This window comes from Eulemur rufifrons, chromosome 30 (assembly GCF_041146395.1).
Source record: "Eulemur rufifrons isolate Redbay chromosome 30, OSU_ERuf_1, whole genome shotgun sequence".
NCBI classification, from domain to species: Eukaryota; Metazoa; Chordata; class Mammalia; order Primates; family Lemuridae; genus Eulemur; species Eulemur rufifrons.
In genome coordinates this window covers 38140828-38161304 of record NC_091012.1, presented here as the reverse complement: position 1 = coordinate 38161304, position 20477 = coordinate 38140828, and the positions used below count along the sequence as shown (strand labels likewise).

The following is a 20477-nucleotide window of genomic DNA, read 5'->3' as shown; positions in this document are numbered from 1 at the left end:
TCTCCCTCAGTACCCTTGGGAAGAAGATCTGTTTGACGGGGTCTCAGCTGTGTAAGGTGGTACGGGGCAGTGGAGCAAATGCTGAGGAGAGAGCTGAAGGCAGATGCATGCTTGAACCTCCAGATGGGGTCTATGTGGGAGAGTAAGGGGTCTGTAAAAGAGAGATCTAGTCAAAGTAAGAAATACAGCATACAAATAGAGGATCTTGATCCTGAGAGCGCTCGCAGGCTCTTCAGGAGCTTCAGTTATCATGAAGCACCTGGGCCGCTCGAGGCTGTCAGCCAGCTTCAGAAATTATGCCGTCAGTGGCTGAGGCCAGAGATTAACTCGAAAGAGCAGATCTTCCAACTGCTGGTGCTAGACCAGTTCCTGGCCATGCTGCCCAGAGACATCCAGAACTGGGTGCGGAAGCATCATCCCCAGAATGTCAAACAGGCTGTGTTCCTGGTAGAATGCTTGCAGAGAAAACCTGATGGAACAAAGAATGAGGTAAGACAAAAGATTCCTTACATATGCAATGAAATAGGATAGTGGTGCATATATTGGGGTGGGAGGTTGTCAGGGAATAAGAAAGATTGAGTCAATCTTCTGTTGTTCCTTTAGGACAACTAGGTGGGATCCGAAATCACAGACATGCAGTAATAGTCAGGCCAAGGGTTTCAGAGTTCCTGGCAGAGTCTTTCCTGGCGTAAGAGAAAAGAAATATATTTTTTCCCAATTTAGGACCAGTGTGAATTGAAAGTGGTGGGCCTAGTGTGGCATGGCTAAAGAAGCACGACTTAAGTTCTTAGAAACAGAAATAAAAGGCCAGAAGGAGTTGGGAAAGGAGAAAAGGTCCAAAAAATGGACACTGCTTAGAGAGACCAAAGGAGAGAAACAGAAATATAAATCAAACAACTCTAGGGAGACTGCAATAAAAGAGAAGAAATAAAAAGGGAAAAAAGGGAAACAAAGATATGGAACAAAGACAAATGCCAGCAGAGAAGTGGAGGGAATCAGGATGCTGAGGGGTAGTGTCCTCTGTAGTGGGAACACGTATCTCTGGGCCGGGAGAAAAGAGCCTCCAGTGCCCTCCCTTTGTGGCCTGTCCTTGGCCGTGCTGGAGAGTGGGGAACCAAGGTATGCCTCTGGGAGATGGCAGCACACTTCCTTTCCTCAGGAGCCCACCTTAAAGAATCCGAGGCAGGACATATTTGTGATGTCTTATTACAACCAAGTTATGTGGAGGGAGGTTGGAGCCCTACTCTTCCCCCATCCTCCATTCCATTCTCTTTCCCCATGAAATGTTTCCCTGGCTATGGGAGGATTGGAAATTCTGGCTGACAAGAATGAGTTTTTTAATTCAATTTCTTATCCTTTGGAGAAAACTAGGAGATAGAAATCCATAAAGGCAAGGACCCAAGCCAATAAAGCAAGCCAGTGAAGGGGAACAGGCTGGCTGCCCAACGCTGCCTATAGCTTGAGCTGGGTCTCTGTGCACAGGGATGGGGATTGCTGGGTTGGAGGGGTAGTGGCATTGTTCATAGCCTTTTCCATTTTATCCTAACTTTCCCAGATTTTGAGTATAGTTCTTTATGGGAGCATAGTGGCACAGTACCTCCTCAGTCTTTTTATTCCTTTCATTGATGTCACGTACTCCCCAAATCTGGGCCCTACTCTTGTTCCTCCCTCCACTACCACCCCAAAACCAAAAGTAAGTTCTGTGTTGATGAGGATGGGGATTATTTCTAGGTCACAGCCCATGAGCTGGGAAAGGAAGCAGTGCTCGTGGGAGGAACAGCAGTGGCCCCAGGCTTCAGGTGGAAGCCAGGAGAGCCCCAACCGATGGGCATGTTCCAGAATGAATGTTGGAATACACGCCAGGTACTACGAGAACAGCTGAGCAGGAATACTCACAAAGAAAGCCATCCTGTATATGAAAGAGGTGAGGAGCTTGATCATAATTCTTTTCTCCTGGGAGCTGTGATAGTAATTGGTTCAGCTAGGATGTCATGGGAAATTTCCAGGTGTACAGCTATGCTAGCAGCTGTGATGTCTCCCAGGTGGGATTACTGTAGATCAAAGGTGGGTGAAGGTCGGGGTTGGCCTGGGGGACAGAAATATCCAAACCACGAACCCTGATACTCACACTGTGAACTCTGCTCCTTTGAAATTTGAAAGAAGAGAAGAAGATGGAGCAGGGGCAGGTGGGGCCACCTCACTCTCACAAGTTGCAGGAGAAACTGGGATCAGACATGAGCTGTCAATAGCAGAATGTGAAGAAAATTGTACAACAGGGAAAAACTAATGAAAGAGAAAAGTCTTCCACATTTCCTGCTGTACACTGGGGACCTAAGTCCTTCATTTTCAGACCTATTTTGCCCAGCTCAATAAACAGTTTATTTTATGGGAGGAAAAATGTATGTATTTCCTTTTACTGATTTCTCTCATGAAATCTGGAGAAATAATGAACTAACCGGGGAACCAGTTCTATGAGTGGTGGATATTTGGTTCTTATTTACAATGAAAAGGCCACTTCTGGGCACCACACACACACTTGTCAAGGTGACCTGTCTTTAGTGAAGGCATCCTGATGTATTTTAGAAATCAGCTCAGGATGTTCGTAAACAGGAAAGAGACATTTTCTCTGGCTTTTTTCCACTTACAGCTGCGCAGGCTGAACAGATTTTAGTCTCTTCTGAGCAGAAAAGCCCCAAAGACCAGAAGATGGCATCTGAGCTCATCCTGCCTAAGTCCCAGGTGAGCTGTACTCTCCAGGTTTTTCAGGCAACCTGAACATGGCCTTGTGTCTGCTTGCCCCTGCTGACTAGGACCCATAGTGTCCAGCAGGTGCTTTGAGGCATGTTGGCCCCAACTGTCTTCTAGCCAAATAGGCTTGGCACTGTGGGAATTGGGCACCTCCTAGGCTGTTGACTGATCCTCTTTGCTTCTTCCTTTCTGCCATCTCGCTTTTTTCCCCCTAAATCTTGTGTTGTTAACTTCTTCTGCCCCTGACCTACTGTGTAATTCAGAGACGGGTGGTAGGACAACTTCTAGAGTGGCAAGTACTAAACTACAGCCCATTCTGTTCTCTAGAGTTTGTTGACGTTTGAAGATGTGGCTCTGTATTTTTCTGAGGAAGAATGGCAATTATTGGATACTTCTCAGAAGACTCTCTACATGAATGTTATGCAGGATATCTATGAGAATGCCATCGGCATAGGTAAATATTCCTTCCTTCTGTGTAGAAGTTGAATATTATGTTATGTCCTCGGTTTATGGAAAATGGACCCTGTGAGAGAGTCCCAGTGTTCTAATAGCTGGTTGGTTCTCAGCTTGATGGTGTGGGGGAAAGAAAAGGCTTACCTGGTTCACCAGGGGAGCTTTTTATTAATACACATGTCTCACTTCTACATTCTAAATAGAATTCTTGATCTATCATACCCTCACCTCCACCCTAAAAACCTTCTCTTGTCATATCTTTTCCATCTCAGTAAAGGGAACCCCCATTTACCCAGTTGCCAAGGCCAAAATCCTGTCACTCATCCTTGACTCCAATCTTTCTGTTATACTCCACAGCTGATCCATTGGCAGGTTCTCTTAGGTCTATCTTCAAGCTATAGCCTGAATCCAGCCATGTCTCAAGCCCTTCCACTTTCATCATCCTTGTCTAAGCCACTATCATGTCTTACCCAGTCTACTTCAGTATAACGGGATTCCCATTCCCTAAGTTGTTTTCCTCTATCTGCCTTACATTTACTTCTTAGCTTCCTCATTGCATATCTACCCACATCCACAGTAGAGTATAAAGAAGATATTGGATCCAAGATTCTGCCCATTTAAACATTTGGAGTAAAAAAAAGTATAAAAGTGTTATTCACTCTACCTGACGGTAGTCTGGAATTGAGATGACAGTCCATGACCTCAAGGTTTTATTCTCAGAGCATTATTATTGCATCCTGAACTTAAAGTGACCTATTTAGAGCAAGGGGAAGAACCATAGATCCAAGGTCCCCAAGAGTTCAGGGATAGCCTTAGAGAGTCTCCTACAGGTAAGTGTATACATGGGAAGAGGAGAAACATTCCTTGTAGAAACCTTTACAGGGGCTTAACATGTTAAGACTCTGCTCCTATATTTTTTCAGTTGAAGTTTTTATTGAGATAATTTTAGATGCACATGTAGATTTAAAATGTAATAACGAAGAGAACCCATGGACACTTTACGCAGTTTCCCACAGTGATAACTTTTGCAAGAGTATTGTATGATATCACAACCAGGATATTGATACAATCCACTGATCTTATTCAGATTTCTCCAGTTTCACTTGTATTCATGTGTGTGTGTGTGTGTGTGTGTGTGTGTGTATTTAGTTCTATACAATTCTATCCCACGTGCAGATGTGTGTATTCAACACCACAGCCAAAGTATACTTGACAGTTACATTAGCACAAGGATCCCCCGTGTTGCCCTTTTAAAACCGTGCACACTTCCCTGCCACACCCAGTGAACCCATGCCGACCACTAATCTGTTCTACATTCTTAAAATTTTGCCATTTGAAAAACGTTATGTGAATGGAATTACAAAGTACGTAACTTTTTGGGATTAGCTTTTTTCATTCAGAGTAATTCCCTGGAAATGTATCGAAATTGTTGCATGTATCAGTAGTTCATTCCTCTTTACTGCTAAGCAGCATCCCTTGGAATTGATATGCCACCATTTGTTTAACCATTCAGCCAAGGAAGGATATTTTTGCTGTCTCCAGTTTTTGGCTCTTATGAATAAAGCTGCCATGAACATTTGTGTACAGGTTTTCGTGTAGAGATAAATTTTCATTTCTCTGGGATAAATGTCTCAAGTGTGCAATTGCTGGTTGATATGGTCATTATTAATGCATATTTAATTTTATAAAAAAGTACCAAACTGTTTTCCACAGTGGCTGCATCAGTTTACATTGCCTCTAGTAATGTGTGAGAGACCCAGTGTCTCCACATCCTTGCCAGTGTTTACTGTCAGTACTTTTTAAATTTTAGCCACTTTGATAGGTGTGTAGTGATATCTCATTGTGTTTTTGATTTGCATTTCTCTAATGGCTAACGATTGTAAGGTTTTTTGGAGTGGCCGGCGCCAGAGAAAGAAAGACGAGCAGAGTTGAAAGGGCTAAGTAAAGAGGCTTTATTGGAGCACTCCCGGGTGGGGGTAACGAGTCCCGAGAGAGGGACCCGGGTGAGCCTCACGGGACCCACGGAGTGGGCCCAGAGAAGCCGTGCCGCCCAGAAGTCTGGGTGGGTTTATATAGGTTCTTAGGGCTGGGGGATGGCAGCTTCCTCAGCCAGGAGATGTTGGCACTAGGAGTAAGGAATTTCTTTGTTTCAGTTTTGGGGCAGGTATTGAGGGATAGGAGGGGCTGCTGCTTTTCTCATTAGGGAAGGGAGGGGTACCTGTGACCAGACCTAGAATCTAGATCTATATTCTAGATTCTAGGGCTTTGTTGGATAAATGGTTTGCAAAGAATTTTTTCCTAGTCTGTATATCATCTTTATATTCTTCCCATGGGCTTCCACAAAATAAACGTTTTTAACGTTGATAAGGACTGGTATTCCCTTTTGTCCTGTTATAGATTGTGTTTTTGGTGTCAAGTCTAGAACTCCAACTAGCTCACCTCTCTATCCCTAAAATTTTCTGCTTTGTTTTCTCCTAAAACTTTTATAATTTAAAATTTTTTACATTTAAGTCCCTGATTCATTTTGAGTTAATTATTATATAAGATGTGAGGTTAAGGGTTTTGTTTGTTTGTTTGTTTTGCCTGTGGAGGTCCAATTACTTCAGCGTCATTTGTTGAAAAGGCTGTCCTTCCTCCATCGAATTGCTTTTGTGCTTTTTCATCAAAGATCAGTTGGGCACATTTGTGTACATCTATTCTGTTCCACTGAGCTGTGTCTATCCCTCTGCCAATATTGCACTGTTTTGATTACTGTAGCTATATAGCTAGCCTTCATATCTATCGGGTAGAGTGATTCTTCCCACTTTATTCTTTTTTTTTTTTTTTTTTGAGACAGAGTCTTGCTTTGTTGCCCGGGCTAGAGTGAGTGCCGTGGCGTCAGCCTAGCTCACAGCAACCTCAAACTCCTGGGCTTAAGCCATCCTCCTGCCTCACCTCCCGAGTAACTGGGACTACAGGCATGCGCCAACATGCCCGGCTAATTTTTGTATATATATTTTTGTTGGCCAGATAATTTCTTTCTATTTTTAGTAAAGACGGGGTCTCGCTCTTGATCAGGCTGGTCTCGAACTCCTGACCTTGAGCGATCCGCCCACCTCGGCCTCCCAGAGTGCTAGGATTACAGGCGTGAGCCACCGCGCCCGGCCCCACTTTATTCTTTGTCAATATTCTTTCAGCTATTCTGGGGCCTATGCCTTTCCATGTAAATTTTAGTGTAAGCATATTTATGTCTATAATAAACTTTGTTGGGATTTTGCCAGAAGTTGCATTAAAGCTATACATCCGTTTGAGGAAGATTGACATCTTTGCTATTAAATGTTGATTCTTCCAATCCACAAACACAGTATGTCTCTATTAAGTTAGGTCTTCTTTAATTTCTTCCAGTAACTTTTTGTAGTTTTCAGCATACATATACTCTGTATGTTTTGGTGAGTATATGCCCTAGCTTTTCATTTTCATTGGAGCAATTATAAATCGTATTATTTTTAATTTTGGTTTCTGCATGTTCATTGTTTTTAGATCGGAATGCCATTGATTTTGCATTTTGTTATTTTAAATTGTGACTGTACTGAATTCACTTATTAGTTCTAAGAGGTTTTTTGGTAGATTCCTTGAGATTTTCTACATAGGCAATCCATATCATCTACAATACCTTTGATTTCTTTGTCTTGCCTTATTGCATTAGATCCACTATGTTGAATAAGAGTGGTGACAGCAGACATCCTTATCTTGTTCCCAATTTTAGCATGAAAACATTCAGTCTTTCACCATTACCTATTAAGGGGTTTTTCTTGATATTCTTTATCAAGTTGATATAATTCCTAACTTTATGAGTGTTTTTTTACTCATAAATGGATGTGGGATTTTGTCAATTACTTTTTCTGTGTCAGTTGATGGAAACATATGATCTTTTCTCTTTAGTTTGTTGATCAGGTGGGTTATGTTGATTGATTTTCAAATGTTGAACCAGCTTTGCATACCTGCGATGAATCCCACTTGGTCATGGTATATCATTCTCCTTATACATTGTTGCACTGTTGCAACAATGCATTGTTGCATTGTTGCACTGAGTTTGCCAATATTTTGTTGATAATTGTTGCATTTAAATTCTTGGGAAATGTTAGTGTGTAGTTTTTGTTTCTTTTAATTTAGTACTGCCTTTGTATGGTTTTGGTATCAGGGTAACACTGTCCTTATCAAATGAGTTGGGTAGTAGTTCCTCCTCTTTTTTGGAAGACATTCATCACAGTCGTTAATTCTTTAAATATTTGGTAGAATTCTCCAGTGACACTATCTGGATCTGCATATTTCTTTTGGGGAAGCTTTAAAATTATGAATTCAGTTTCTTTAATGGTCATAGTACTGTTCGGGTTATCTGCTTCATGTTGGTTGGATTTTAGTAGTTTCTGGTTTTCAAGGAATTGTTCCATTTTCCCTAACTTTTAAAATTCGTGAACTTAAAGCTCATGGTATTCTCTTATGTTTTTAGTTGCTGTAGAATGTGTAGTGGTATGCTCTATTTCCTTCTGGATATTGGTGATCTGTGTCTTCTTTTTATTTTTGTCAATCTTGATAGAGTTTTATCAGTTTTATTAATTTGTTGAAGAGCATACCTTTTATCGATGATGCTCTCTGCCCTCATAGGTATTTCCTTTTTCATTCTGCTTTGGGCGTATTTTCCCTTTTTTCTAGTTTCTTGAGGTAGGAACTTAGATTATTGATTTGAGGCCTTTCCTCTTTTCTATTGTTAACATTTAGAGCTATAAATTTCTCTCTGAGGACTTCTTCAACTTGAATTCCATATATTTTGATATATTGTAATTTTATGTTCATTCAACTCAATTTTTTAATTTCAGCTTATTATGGGGGTACAAAAGTTTAGGTTATGTATATTGCCGACGCTCACCACCCCCCGAGTCAGAGCTTCAAGCCTGTCCATTCCTGAGACAGTGCGCATCACACTCATTATGTAGGTAGACAGCCATCCCCCACATTTGTCTGACACCCAATTGGTGTTATTCCCAAATGTGCACTTAGGTGATGATCAGGGAAACGAATTTGCTGCTGAGTATATGTGGTGCTTGTGAGAGGTGAAAGCTGTGGGTCCTGTTTCAGTCTTCTGCATGTGGCTATCCAGTTTTCTCAACACCATTTATCGAATAAAGATTCTTTCCCCAGAGTATATTTTTGTCTGCTTTGTCAAAGATTAGATGGCTCTATGAGGATAGTTTTATATCTGGATTTTGTGTTCTGTTCCACTGGTCTGTGCCCCTGCACTTGTGCCAATACCATGCAGTTTTAATAACCACAGCCTTGCAGTATAGTTTGAAGTCTGGTAAATTAATATCTCCCATTTGGTTTCTATTCCCTAAAATTTCTTTTGCTACACGGGGTCTTCTCTGGTTCCATGCAAAGCGTAAAATTAGTTTTTCTGTATCTGTGAAAAATGATGTTGGTAATTTAATAGGGATTGCATTGAATCTGTAGATCACTTTGGGTGGTATAGCCATTTTAACAATGTTGATTCTTCCAATCCACGAGCATGGTATGGTTTTCCACCTGTTTACACGCTCTGCTATTTCCTTCCTCAGTTTGACTCTATTTTTAAATATCCTTTGAGACTTTCTGTTTGAATCATGGGTTATTTGGAAGTGTTTTGTTTGATTTCCACATGTTTTTAAGTTTTCTGGTTTTGATGTTTAGTTTGATTACATTTTTGTCATATTTCCATTGCTTGATCATTTTGTCTATTATGTTAGGAAAGTCTGGGTCATAGTTAAATAATATTTTATTTTAGCAGGCAGTCACCCTGTTTTAGTTTAGCATAGAGGTTCTTTCCTTCTTTTGTAGGATATGCTTCCAGTGATAATTTTCAGAGCCTGTGTGGTGTTATTTTGGTCTCCTTGGTTTATCTGGTACTTCTGGGGCTCCCATGGGTCCCTGCTGCTGCTGCCTGAGGGTGTAGAGAGAATTTTCTTAGGCTAGGGTATATCTCAGTGGGGTAGGAGAGTCTCAGACTCATGGGGATTAAGAGAGTTCATAGTCCAGGCCGCTTGTTGTGGCTGTTTCCCTCTTGCCAGTTCTGCCTGCCCACTTTGGTGTCTCCTACTGAATGGAGGGAGTCTCATATCTACAGTATTCCAGAGGCTTCCCAAGCATTCCTCTTGATGTGGCTGGATCCCTACTGCCAGTTCTGCTTGTACGTTTTGGTATCTTTCGGCTTGGGTTGAGGAGAGTCTGTAGCCCAGTAGGGAGGGCAAGTTCCTCTCCTAGCCACTTACAGTTGACAGGACTCCAGGCTGATCCCCTTTGCCAGTGATGTGTGGTTTGCTTGATGTTGTCAGGTTTCCCATTCATGCTGGGGAAGGAATAAACCTACCCAGGAAGCCTTCTGTTGATAGGTTGAGGGTTGGAACAACCTGGTATCTGGGTTGCCTTTTTCTGTTGGGTATGGGGATGTAAGACAGCCTGCTACATTATGATTCTAGTTCTGGGGTCCAAAACCGGTTTGTCTTTTTCTTCACACTTTTTAGAATTTTGTTTGTGTTATTTCTAGCATTATTTAATGGGTTTGCTGTTATGCCTCATGGGGAGGATCAAGGAGAAATGAACTAGAAATAACTTGTTCCTGTACTTTTTTTAAAAGCAATCATCATTGACTTTTGTCTCCATTTGTGTAGTTTTCTTGTACTGAGATACAGATGGCTGATTCTTCTGTTGATTCTAACAGGGTTAATGCTCAAAAAACACACTGGAAACGATCAGCCTGTATCTGTTCCTGCATCAGAAATACAAATACCAGGATGCAAAGTATCAGAAAAGACCAGAATGGAAGTTTCCCAGAAAACAACGAACAAGGTAAATCATGGTGATACACACAGGGTTCAGAAATGGTGTCGAGCTTTTCCAGGGAAGAAAAGAAAGAAACTTTCATCTTGTAAAGAAGAGCTTCCAAAACTTACAGATCTTCATGGGAAAGGCCACACAGTAGAGAAACCTTTTACGTGTCAGGAATGTGGGAAAAGCTTCAAAGTTAGCTCTGACCTTATTAAGCACCAGAGAATTCACACTGAAGAGAAACCCTATAAATGTCAACAGTGTGATAGGAGATTTAGATGGAGTTCAGATCGTAAGAAGCACTTCATGACACACCAAGGAATAAAACCATATAGATGCTCATGGTGTGGGAAAAGCTTTAGTCATAATACACATCTACAGACACACCAAAGAATTCACACAGGAGAGCATCATCCCCAGAATGTCAAACAGGCTGTGTTCCTGGTAGAATGCTTGCAGAGAAAACCTGATGGAACAAAGAATGAGGTAAGACAAAAGATTCCTTACATATGCAATGAAATAGGATAGTGGTGCATATATTGGGGTGGGAGGTTGTCAGGGAATAAGAAAGATTGAGTCACTCTTCTGTTGTTCCTTTAGGACAACTAGGTGGGATCTCAAATGACAGACATGCAGTAATAGTCAGGCCAAGGGTTTCAGAGTTCCTGGCAGAGTCTTTCCTGGCGTAAGAGAAAAGAAATATATTTTTTCCCAATTTAGGACCAGTGTGAATTGAAAGTGGTGGGCCTAGTGTGGCATGGCTAAAGAAGCAAGACTTAAGTTCTTAGAAACAGAAATAAAAGGCCAGAAGGAGTTGGGAAAGGAGAAAAGGTCCAAAAAATGGACACTGCTTAGAGAGACCAAAGGAGAGAAACAGAAATATAAATCAAACAACTCTAGGGAGACTGCAATAAAAGAGAAGAAATAAAAAGGGAAAAAAGGGAAACAAAGATATGGAACAAAGAAAATGCCAACAGAGAAGTGGAGGGAATCAGGATGCTGAGGGGTAGTGTCCTCTGTAGTGGGAACACGTATCTCTGGGCCGGGAGAAAAGAGCCTCCAGTGCCCTCCCTTTGTGGCCTGTCCTTGGCCGTGCTGGAGAGTGGGGAACCAAGGTATGCCTCTGGGAGATGGCAGCACACTTCCTTTCCTCAGGAGCCCACCTTAAAGAATCCGAGGCAGGACATATTTTTGATGTCTTATTACAACCAAGTTATGTGGAGGGAGGTTGGAGCCCTACTCTTCCCCCATCCTCCATTCCATTCTCTTTCCCCATGAAATGTTTCCCTGGCTATGGGAGGATTGGAAATTCTGGCTGACAAGAATGAGTTTTTTAATTCAATTTCTTATCCTTTGGAGAAAACTAGGAGATAGAAATCCATAAAGGCAAGGACCCAAGCCAATAAAGCAAGCCAGTGAAGGGGAACAGGCAGGCTGCCCAACGCTGCCTATAGCTTGAGCTGGGTCTCTGTGCACAGGGATGGGGATTGCTGGGTTGGAGGGGTAGTGGCATTGTTCATAGCCTTTTCCATTTTATCCTAACTTTCCCAGATTTTGAGTATAGTTCTTTATGGGAGCATAGTGGCACAGTACCTCCTCAGTCTTTTTATTCCTTTCATTGATGTCACGTACTCCCCAAATCTGGGCCCTACTCTTGTTCCTCCCTCCACTACCACCCCAAAACCAAAAGTAAGTTCTGTGTTGATGAGGATGGGGATTATTTCTAGGTCACAGCCCATGAGCTGGGAAAGGAAGCAGTGCTCGTGGGAGGAACAGCAGTGGCCCCAGGCTTCAGGTGGAAGCCAGGAGAGCCCCAACCGATGGGCATGTTCCAGAATGAATGTTGGAACACACGCCAGGTACTACGAGAACAGCTGAGCAGGAATACTCACAAAGAAAGCCATCCTGTATATGAAAGAGGTGAGGAGCTTGATCATAATTCTTTTCTCCTGGGAGCTGTGAGAGTAATTGGTTCAGCTAGAATGTCATGGGAAATTTCCAGGTGTACAGCTATGCTAGCAGCTGTGATGTCTCCCAGGTGGGATTACTGTAGATCAAAGGTGGGTGAAGGTCGGGGTTGGCCTGGGGGACAGAAATATCCAAACCACGAACCCTGATACTCACACTGTGAACTCTGCTCCTTTGAAATTTGAAAGAAGAGAAGAAGATGGAGCAGGGGCAGGTGGGGCCACCTCACTCTCACAAGTTGCAGGAGAAACTGGGATCAGACATGAGCTGTCAATAGCAGAATGTGAAGAAAATTGTACAACAGGGAAAAACTAATGAAAGAGAAAAGTCTTCCACATTTCCTGCTGTACACTGGGGACCTAAGTCCTTCATTTTCAGACCTATTTTGCCCAGCTCAATAAACAATTTATTTTATGGGAGGAAAAATGTATGTATTTCCTTTTACTGATTTCTCTCATGAAATCTGGAGAAATAATGAACTAACCGGGGAACCAGTTCTATGAGTGGTGGATATTTGGTTCTTATTTACAATGAAAAGGCCACTTCTGGGCACCACACACACACTTGTCAAGGTGACCTGTCTTTAGTGAAGGCATCCTGATGTATTTTAGAAATCAGCTCAGGATGTTCGTAAACAGGAAAGAGACATTTTCTCTGGCTTTTTTCCACTTACAGCTGCGCAGGCTGAACAGATTTTAGTCTCTTCTGAGCAGAAAAGCCCCAAAGACCAGAAGATGGCATCTGAGCTCATCCTGCCTAAGTCCCAGGTGAGCTGTACTCTCCAGGTTTTTCAGGCAACCTGAACATGGCCTTGTGTCTGCTTGCCCCTGCTGACTAGGACCCATAGTGTCCAGCAGGTGCTTTGAGGCATGTTGGCCCCAACTGTCTTCTAGCCAAATAGGCTTGGCACTGTGGGAATTGGGCACCTCCTAGGCTGTTGACTGATCCTCTTTGCTTCTTCCTTTCTGCCATCTCGCTTTTTTCCCCCTAAATCTTGTGTTGTTAACTTCTTCTGCCCCTGACCTACTGTGTAATTCAGAGACGGGTGGTAGGACAACTTCTAGAGTGGCAAGTACTAAACTACAGCCCATTCTGTTCTCTAGAGTTTGTTGACGTTTGAAGATGTGGCTCTGTATTTTTCTGAGGAAGAATGGCAATTATTGGATACTTCTCAGAAGACTCTCTACATGAATGTTATGCAGGATATCTATGAGAATGCCATCGGCATAGGTAAATATTCCTTCCTTCTGTGTAGAAGTTGAATAATATGTTATGTCCTCGGTTTATGGAAAATGGACCCTGTGAGAGAGTCCCAGTGTTCTAATAGCTGGTTGGTTCTCAGCTTGATGGTGTGGGGGAAAGAAAAGGCTTACCTGGTTCACCAGGGGAGCTTTTTATTAATACACATGTCTCACTTCTACATTCTAAATAGAATTCTTGATCTATCATACCCTCACCTCCACCCTAAAAACCTTCTCTTGTCATATCTTTTCCATCTCAGTAAAGGGAACCCCCATTTACCCAGTTGCCAAGGCCAAAATCCTGTCACTCATCCTTGACTCCAATCTTTCTGTTATACTCCACAGCTGATCCATTGGCAGGTTCTCTTAGGTCTATCTTCAAGCTATAGCCTGAATCCAGCCATGTCTCAAGCCCTTCCACTTTCATCATCCTTGTCTAAGCCACTATCATGTCTAACCAAGTCTACTTCAGTATAACGGGATTCCCATTCCCTAAGTTGTTTTCCTCTATCTGCCTTACATTTACTTCTTAGCTTCCTCATTGCATATCTACCCACATCCACAGTAGAGTATAAAGAAGATATTGGATCCAAGATTCTGCCCATTTAAACATTTGGAGTAAAAAAAAGTATAAAAGTGTTATTCACTCTACCTGACGGTAGTCTGGAATTGAGATGACAGTCCATGACCTCAAGGTTTTATTCTCAGAGCATTATTATTGCATCCTGAACTTAAAGTGACCTATTTAGAGCAAGGGGAAGAACCATAGATCCAAGGTCCCCAAGAGTTCAGGGATAGCCTTAGAGAGTCTCCTACAGGTAAGTGTATACATGGGAAGAGGAGAAACATTCCTTGTAGAAACCTTTACAGGGGCTTAACATGTTAAGACTCTGCTCCTATATTTTTTCAGTTGAAGTTTTTATTGAGATAATTTTAGATGCACATGTAGATTTAAAATGTAATAACGAAGAGAACCCATGGACACTTTACGCAGTTTCCCACAGTGATAACTTTTGCAAGAGTATTGTATGATATCACAACCAGGATATTGATACAATCCACTGATCTTATTCAGATTTCTCCAGTTTCACTTGTATTCATGTGTGTGTGTGTGTGTGTGTGTGTATTTAGTTCTATACAATTCTATCCCACGTGCAGATGTGTGTATTCAACACCACAGCCAAAGTATACTGGACAGTTACATTAGCACAAGGATCCCCCGTGTTGCCCTTTTAAAACCGTGCACACTTCCCTGCCACACCCGGTGAACCCATGCCGACCACTAATCTGTTCCACATTCTTAAAATTTTGCCATTTGAAAAACGTTATGTGAATGGAATTACAAAGTACGTAACTTTTTGGGATTAGCTTTTTTCATTCAGAGTAATTCCCTGGAAATGTATCGAAATTGTTGCATGTATCAGTAGTTCATTCCTCTTTACTGCTAAGCAGCATCCCTTGGAATTGATATGCCACCATTTGTTTAACCATTCAGCCAAGGAAGGATATTTTTGCTGTCTCCAGTTTTTGGCTCTTATGAATAAAGCTGCCATGAACATTTGTGTACAGGTTTTCGTGTAGAGATAAATTTTCATTTCTCTGGGATAAATGTCTCAAGTGTGCAATTGCTGGTTGATATGGTCATTATTAATGCATATTTAATTTTATAAAAAAGTACCAAACTGTTTTCCACAGTGGCTGCATCAGTTTACATTGCCTCTAGTAATGTGTGAGAGACCCAGTGTCTCCACATCCTTGCCAGTGTTTACTGTCAGTACTTTTTAAATTTTAGCCACTTTGATAGGTGTGTAGTGATATCTCCTTGTGTTTTTGATTTGCATTTCTCTAATGGCTAACGATTGTAAGGTTTTTTGGAGTGGCCGGCGCCAGAGAAAGAAAGACGAGCAGAGTTGAAAGGGCTAAGTAAAGAGGCTTTATTGGAGCACTCCCGGGTGGGGGTAACGAGTCCCGAGAGAGGGACCCGGGTGAGCCTCACGGGACCCACGGAGTGGGCCCAGAGAAGCCGTGCCGCCCAGAAGTCTGGGTGGGTTTATATAGGTTCTTAGGGCTGGGGGATGGCAGCTTCCTCAGCCAGGAGATGTTGGCACTAGGAGTAAGGAATTTCTTTGTTTCAGTTTTGGGGCAGGTATTGAGGGATAGGAGGGGCTGCTGCTTTTCTCATTAGGGAAGGGAGGGGTACCTGTGACCAGACCTAGAATCTAGATCTATATTCTAGATTCTAGGGCTTTGTTGGATAAATGGTTTGCAAAGAATTTTTTCCTAGTCTGTATATCATCTTTATATTCTTCCCATGGGCTTCCACAAAATAAACGTTTTTAACGTTGATAAGGACTGGTATTCCCTTTTGTCCTGTTATAGATTGTGTTTTTGGTGTCAAGTCTAGAACTCCAACTAGCTCACCTCTCTATCCCTAAAATTTTCTGCTTTGTTTTCTCCTAAAACTTTTATAATTTAAAATTTTTTACATTTAAGTCCCTGATTCATTTTGAGTTAATTATTATATAAGATGTGAGGTTAAGGGTTTTGTTTGTTTGTTTGTTTTGCCTGTGGAGGTCCAATTACTTCAGCGTCATTTGTTGAAAAGGCTGTCCTTCCTCCATCGAATTGCTTTTGTGCTTTTTCATCAAAGATCAGTTGGGCACATTTGTGTACATCTATTCTGTTCCACTGAGCTGTGTCTATCCCTCTGCCAATATTGCACTGTTTTGATTACTGTAGCTATATAGCTAGCCTTCATATCTATCGGGTAGAGTGATTCTTCCCACTTTATTCTTTTTTTTTTTTTTTTTTGAGACAGAGTCTTGCTTTGTTGCCCGGGCTAGAGTGAGTGCCGTGGCGTCAGCCTAGCTCACAGCAACCTCAAACTCCTGGGCTTAAGCCATCCTCCTGCCTCACCTCCCGAGTAACTGGGACTACAGGCATGCGCCAACATGCCCGGCTAATTTTTGTATATATATTTTTGTTGGCCAGATAATTTCTTTCTATTTTTAGTAAAGACGGGGTCTCGCTCTTGATCAGGCTGGTCTCGAACTCCTGACCTTGAGCGATCCGCCCACCTCGGCCTCCCAGAGTGCTAGGATTACAGGCGTGAGCCACCGCGCCCGGCCCCACTTTATTCTTTGTCAATATTCTTTCAGCTATTCTGGGGCCTATGCCTTTCCATGTAAATTTTAGTGTAAGCATATTTATGTCTATAATAAACTTTGTTGGGATTTTGCCAGAAGTTGCATTAAAGCTATACATCCGTTTGAGGAAGATTGACATCTTTGCTATTAAATGTTGATTCTTCCAATCCACAAACACAGTATGTCTCTATTAAGTTAGGTCTTCTTTAATTTCTTCCAGTAACTTTTTGTAGTTTTCAGCATACATATACTCTGTATGTTTTGGTGAGTATATGCCCTAGCTTTTCATTTTCATTGGAGCAATTATAAATCGTATTATTTTTAATTTTGGTTTCTGCATGTTCATTGTTTTTAGATCGGAATGCCATTGATTTTGCATTTTGTTATTTTATCCTGTGACTGTACTGAATTCACTTATTAGTTCTAAGGGTTTTTTGGTAGATTCCTTGAGATTTTCTACATAGGCAATCCATATCATCTACAATACCTTTGATTTCTTTGTCTTGCCTTATTGCATTAGATCCACTATGTTGAATAAGAGTGGTGACAGCAGACATCCTTATCTTGTTCCCAATTTTAGCATGAAAACATTCAGTCTTTCACCATTACCTATTAAGGGGTTTTTCTTGATATTCTTTATCAAGTTGATATAATTCCTAACTTTATGAGTGTTTTTTTACTCATAAATGGATGTGGGATTTTGTCAATTACTTTTTCTGTGTCAGTTGATGGAAACATATGATCTTTTCTCTTTAGTTTGTTGATCAGGTGGGTTATGTTGATTGATTTTCAAATGTTGAACCAGCTTTGCATACCTGCGATGAATCCCACTTGGTCATGGTATATCATTCTCCTTATACATTGTTGCACTGTTGCAACAATGCATTGTTGCATTGTTGCACTGAGTTTGCCAATATTTTGTTGATAATTGTTGCATTTAAATTCTTGGGAAATGTTAGTGTGTAGTTTTTGTTTCTTTTAATTTAGTACTGCCTTTGTATGGTTTTGGTATCAGGGTAACACTGTCCTTATCAAATGAGTTGGGTAGTATTTCCTCCTCTTTTTTGGAAGACATTCATCACAGTCGTTAATTCTTTAAATATTTGGTAGAATTCTCCAGTGACACTATCTGGATCTGCATATTTCTTTTGGGGAAGCTTTAAAATTATGAATTCAGTTTCTTTAATGGTCATAGTACTGTTCGGGTTATCTGCTTCATGTTGGTTGGATTTTAGTAGTTTCTGGTTTTCAAGGAATTGTTCCATTTTCCCTAACTTTTAAAATTCGTGAACTTAAAGCTCATGGTATTCTCTTATGTTTTTAGTTGCTGTAGAATGTGTAGTGGTATGCTCTATTTCCTTCTGGATATTGGTGATCTGTGTCTTCTTTTTATTTTTGTCAATCTTGATAGAGTTTTATCAGTTTTATTAATTTGTTGAAGAGCATACCTTTTATCGATGATGCTCTCTGCCCTCATAGGTATTTCCTTTTTCATTCTGCTTTGGGCGTATTTTCCCTTTTTTCTAGTTTCTTGAGGTAGGAACTTAGATTATTGATTTGAGGCCTTTCCTCTTTTCTATTGTTAACATTTAGAGCTATAAATTTCTCTCTGAGGACTTCTTCAACTTGAATTCCATATATTTTGATATATTGTAATTTTATGTTCATTCAACTCAATTTTTTAATTTCAGCTTATTATGGGGGTACAAAAGTTTAGGTTATGTATATTGCCCACGTCCCCCACCCCCCGAGTCAGAGCTTCAAGCCTGTCCATTCCCGAGACAGTGCACATCACACTCATTATGTAGGTAGACAGCCATCCCCTACATCTGTCTGACACCCAATTGGTGTTATTCCCAAATGTGCACTTCGGTGATGATCAGGGAAACCAATTTGCTGCTGAGTATATGTGGTGCTTGTGAGAGGTGAAAGCTGTGGGTCCTGTTTCAGTCTTCTGCATGTGGCTATCCAGTTTTCCCAGCACCATTTATCGAATAAAGATTCTTTTCCCCAGAGTATATTTTTGTCTGCTTTGTCAAAGATTAGATGGCTCTATGAGGATGGTTTTATATCTGGATTTTGTGTTCTGTTCCACTGGTCTGTGCCCCTGCACTTGTGCCAATACCATGCAGTTTTAATAACCACGGCCTTGTAGTATAGTTTGAAGTCTGGTAAATTAATATCTCCCATTTTGTTTTTATTGCCTAAAATTTCTTTTGCTACACGGGGTCTTCTCTGGTTCCATACAAAGCGTAAAATTATTTTTTCTGTATCTGTGAAAAATGATGTTGGTAATTTAATAGGGATTGCATTGAATCTGTAGATCACTTTGGGTGGTATAGACATTTTAACAATGTTGATTCTTCCGATCCACGAGCATGGTATGGTTTTCCACCTGTTTACACGCTCTGCGATTTCCTTCCTCAGTTTGACTCTATTTTTAAATATCCTTTGAGACTTTCTGTTTGAATCATGGGTTATTTGGAAGTGTTTTGTTTGATTTCCACATGTTTTTAGGTTTTCTGGTTTTGATGTTTAGTTTGATTACATTTTTGTCATATTTCCATTGCTTGATCATTTTGTCTATTATGTTAGGAAAGTCTGGGTCGTAGTTAAATCATATTTTATTTTAGCAGGCAGTCACCCTGTTTTAGTTTAGCATAGAGGTTCTTTCCTTCTTTTGTAGGATATGCTTCCAGTGATAATTTTCAGAGCCTGTGTGGTGTTATTTTGGTCTCCTTGGTTTATCTGGTACTTCTGGGGCTCCCATGGGTCCTTGCTGCTGCTGCTGCTGCCTGAGGGTGTGGAAAGCATTTTCTTAGGCTAGGGTATATCTCAGTGGGGAAAGAGAGTCTCAGACCCATGGGGATTAAGAGACTTCATAGTCCAGGCCGCTTGTTGTGGCTGTTTCCCTCTTGCCAGTTCTGCCTGCCCACTTTGGTGTCTCCTACTGAGTGGAGGGATTCTCATATCTACAGTATTCCAGAGGCTTCCCAAGCATTCCTCTTGATGTGGCTGGATCCCTACTGCCAGTTCTGCTTGTACGTTTTGGTATCTTTCGGCTTGGGTTGAGGAGAGTCTGTAGCCCAGTAGGGAGGGCAAGTTCCTCTCCTTGCCACTTACTGTTGACAGGACTCCAGGCTGATCCCCTTTGCCAGTGATGTGTGGTTTGCTTGATGTTGTCAGGTCTCCCATTCATGCTGGGGAAGGAATAAACCTACCCAGGAAGCCTTCTGTTGATAGGTTGAGGGTTGGAACAACCTGGGATCTGGGTTGCCTTTTTCTGTTGGGTATGGGGATGTAAGACAGCCTGCTACATTATGATTCTAGTTCTGGGGTCCAAAACCGGTTTGTCTTTTTCTTAACACTTTTTAGAATTTTGTTTGTGTTATTTCTAGCATTATTTAATGGGTTTGTTGTTATGCCTCATGGGGAGGATCAAGGAGAAATGAACTAGAAATAACTTGTTCCTGTATTTTTTTTAAAAGCAATCATCATTGACTTTTGTCTCCATTTGTGTAGTTTTCTTGTACTGAGATACAGATGGCTGATTCTTCTGTTGATTCTAACAGGGTTAATGCTCAAAAAACACACTGGAAACGATCAGCCTGTATCTGTTCCTGCATCAGAAATACAAATACCAGGATGCAAAGTATCAGAAAAGACCAGAATGGAAGTTTCCCAGAAAACAACGAACAAGGTAAATCATGGTGATACACACAGGGTTCAGAAATGGTGTCGAGCTTTTCCAGGGAAGAAAAGAAAGAAACTTTCATCTTGTAAAGAAGAGCTTCCAAAACTTACAGATCTTCATGGGAAAGGCCACACAGTAGAGAAACCTTTTACGTGTCAGGAATGTGGGAAAAGCTTCAAAGTTAGCTCTGACCTTATTAAGCACCAGAGAATTCACACTGAAGAGAAACCCTATAAATGTCAACAGTGTGATAGGAGATTTAGATGGAGTTCAGATCGTAATAAGCACTTCATGACACACCAAGGAATAAAACCATATAGATGCTCATGGTGTGGGAAAAGCTTTAGTCATAATACACATCTACAGACACACCAAAGAATTCACACAGGA

General features: G+C 41.3%; 1 protein-coding gene across 1 annotated transcript; it reads left to right on the top strand.

The window, feature by feature from the left end:
- Positions 1-42: 42 nt before the first annotated feature.
- Positions 43-20407, top strand: LOC138378872 (zinc finger protein 75D-like). Its single transcript, XM_069464193.1, has 7 exons — positions 43-489; positions 1732-1924; positions 2648-2739; positions 3076-3202; positions 9932-10461; positions 20229-20332; positions 20392-20407. Exons 1-7 carry the CDS (start codon positions 79-81, stop codon positions 20405-20407), a joined length of 1473 nt encoding a protein of 490 aa, XP_069320294.1. The 5' UTR covers positions 43-78.
- The last annotated feature ends 70 nt before the right edge of the window (positions 20408-20477 follow it).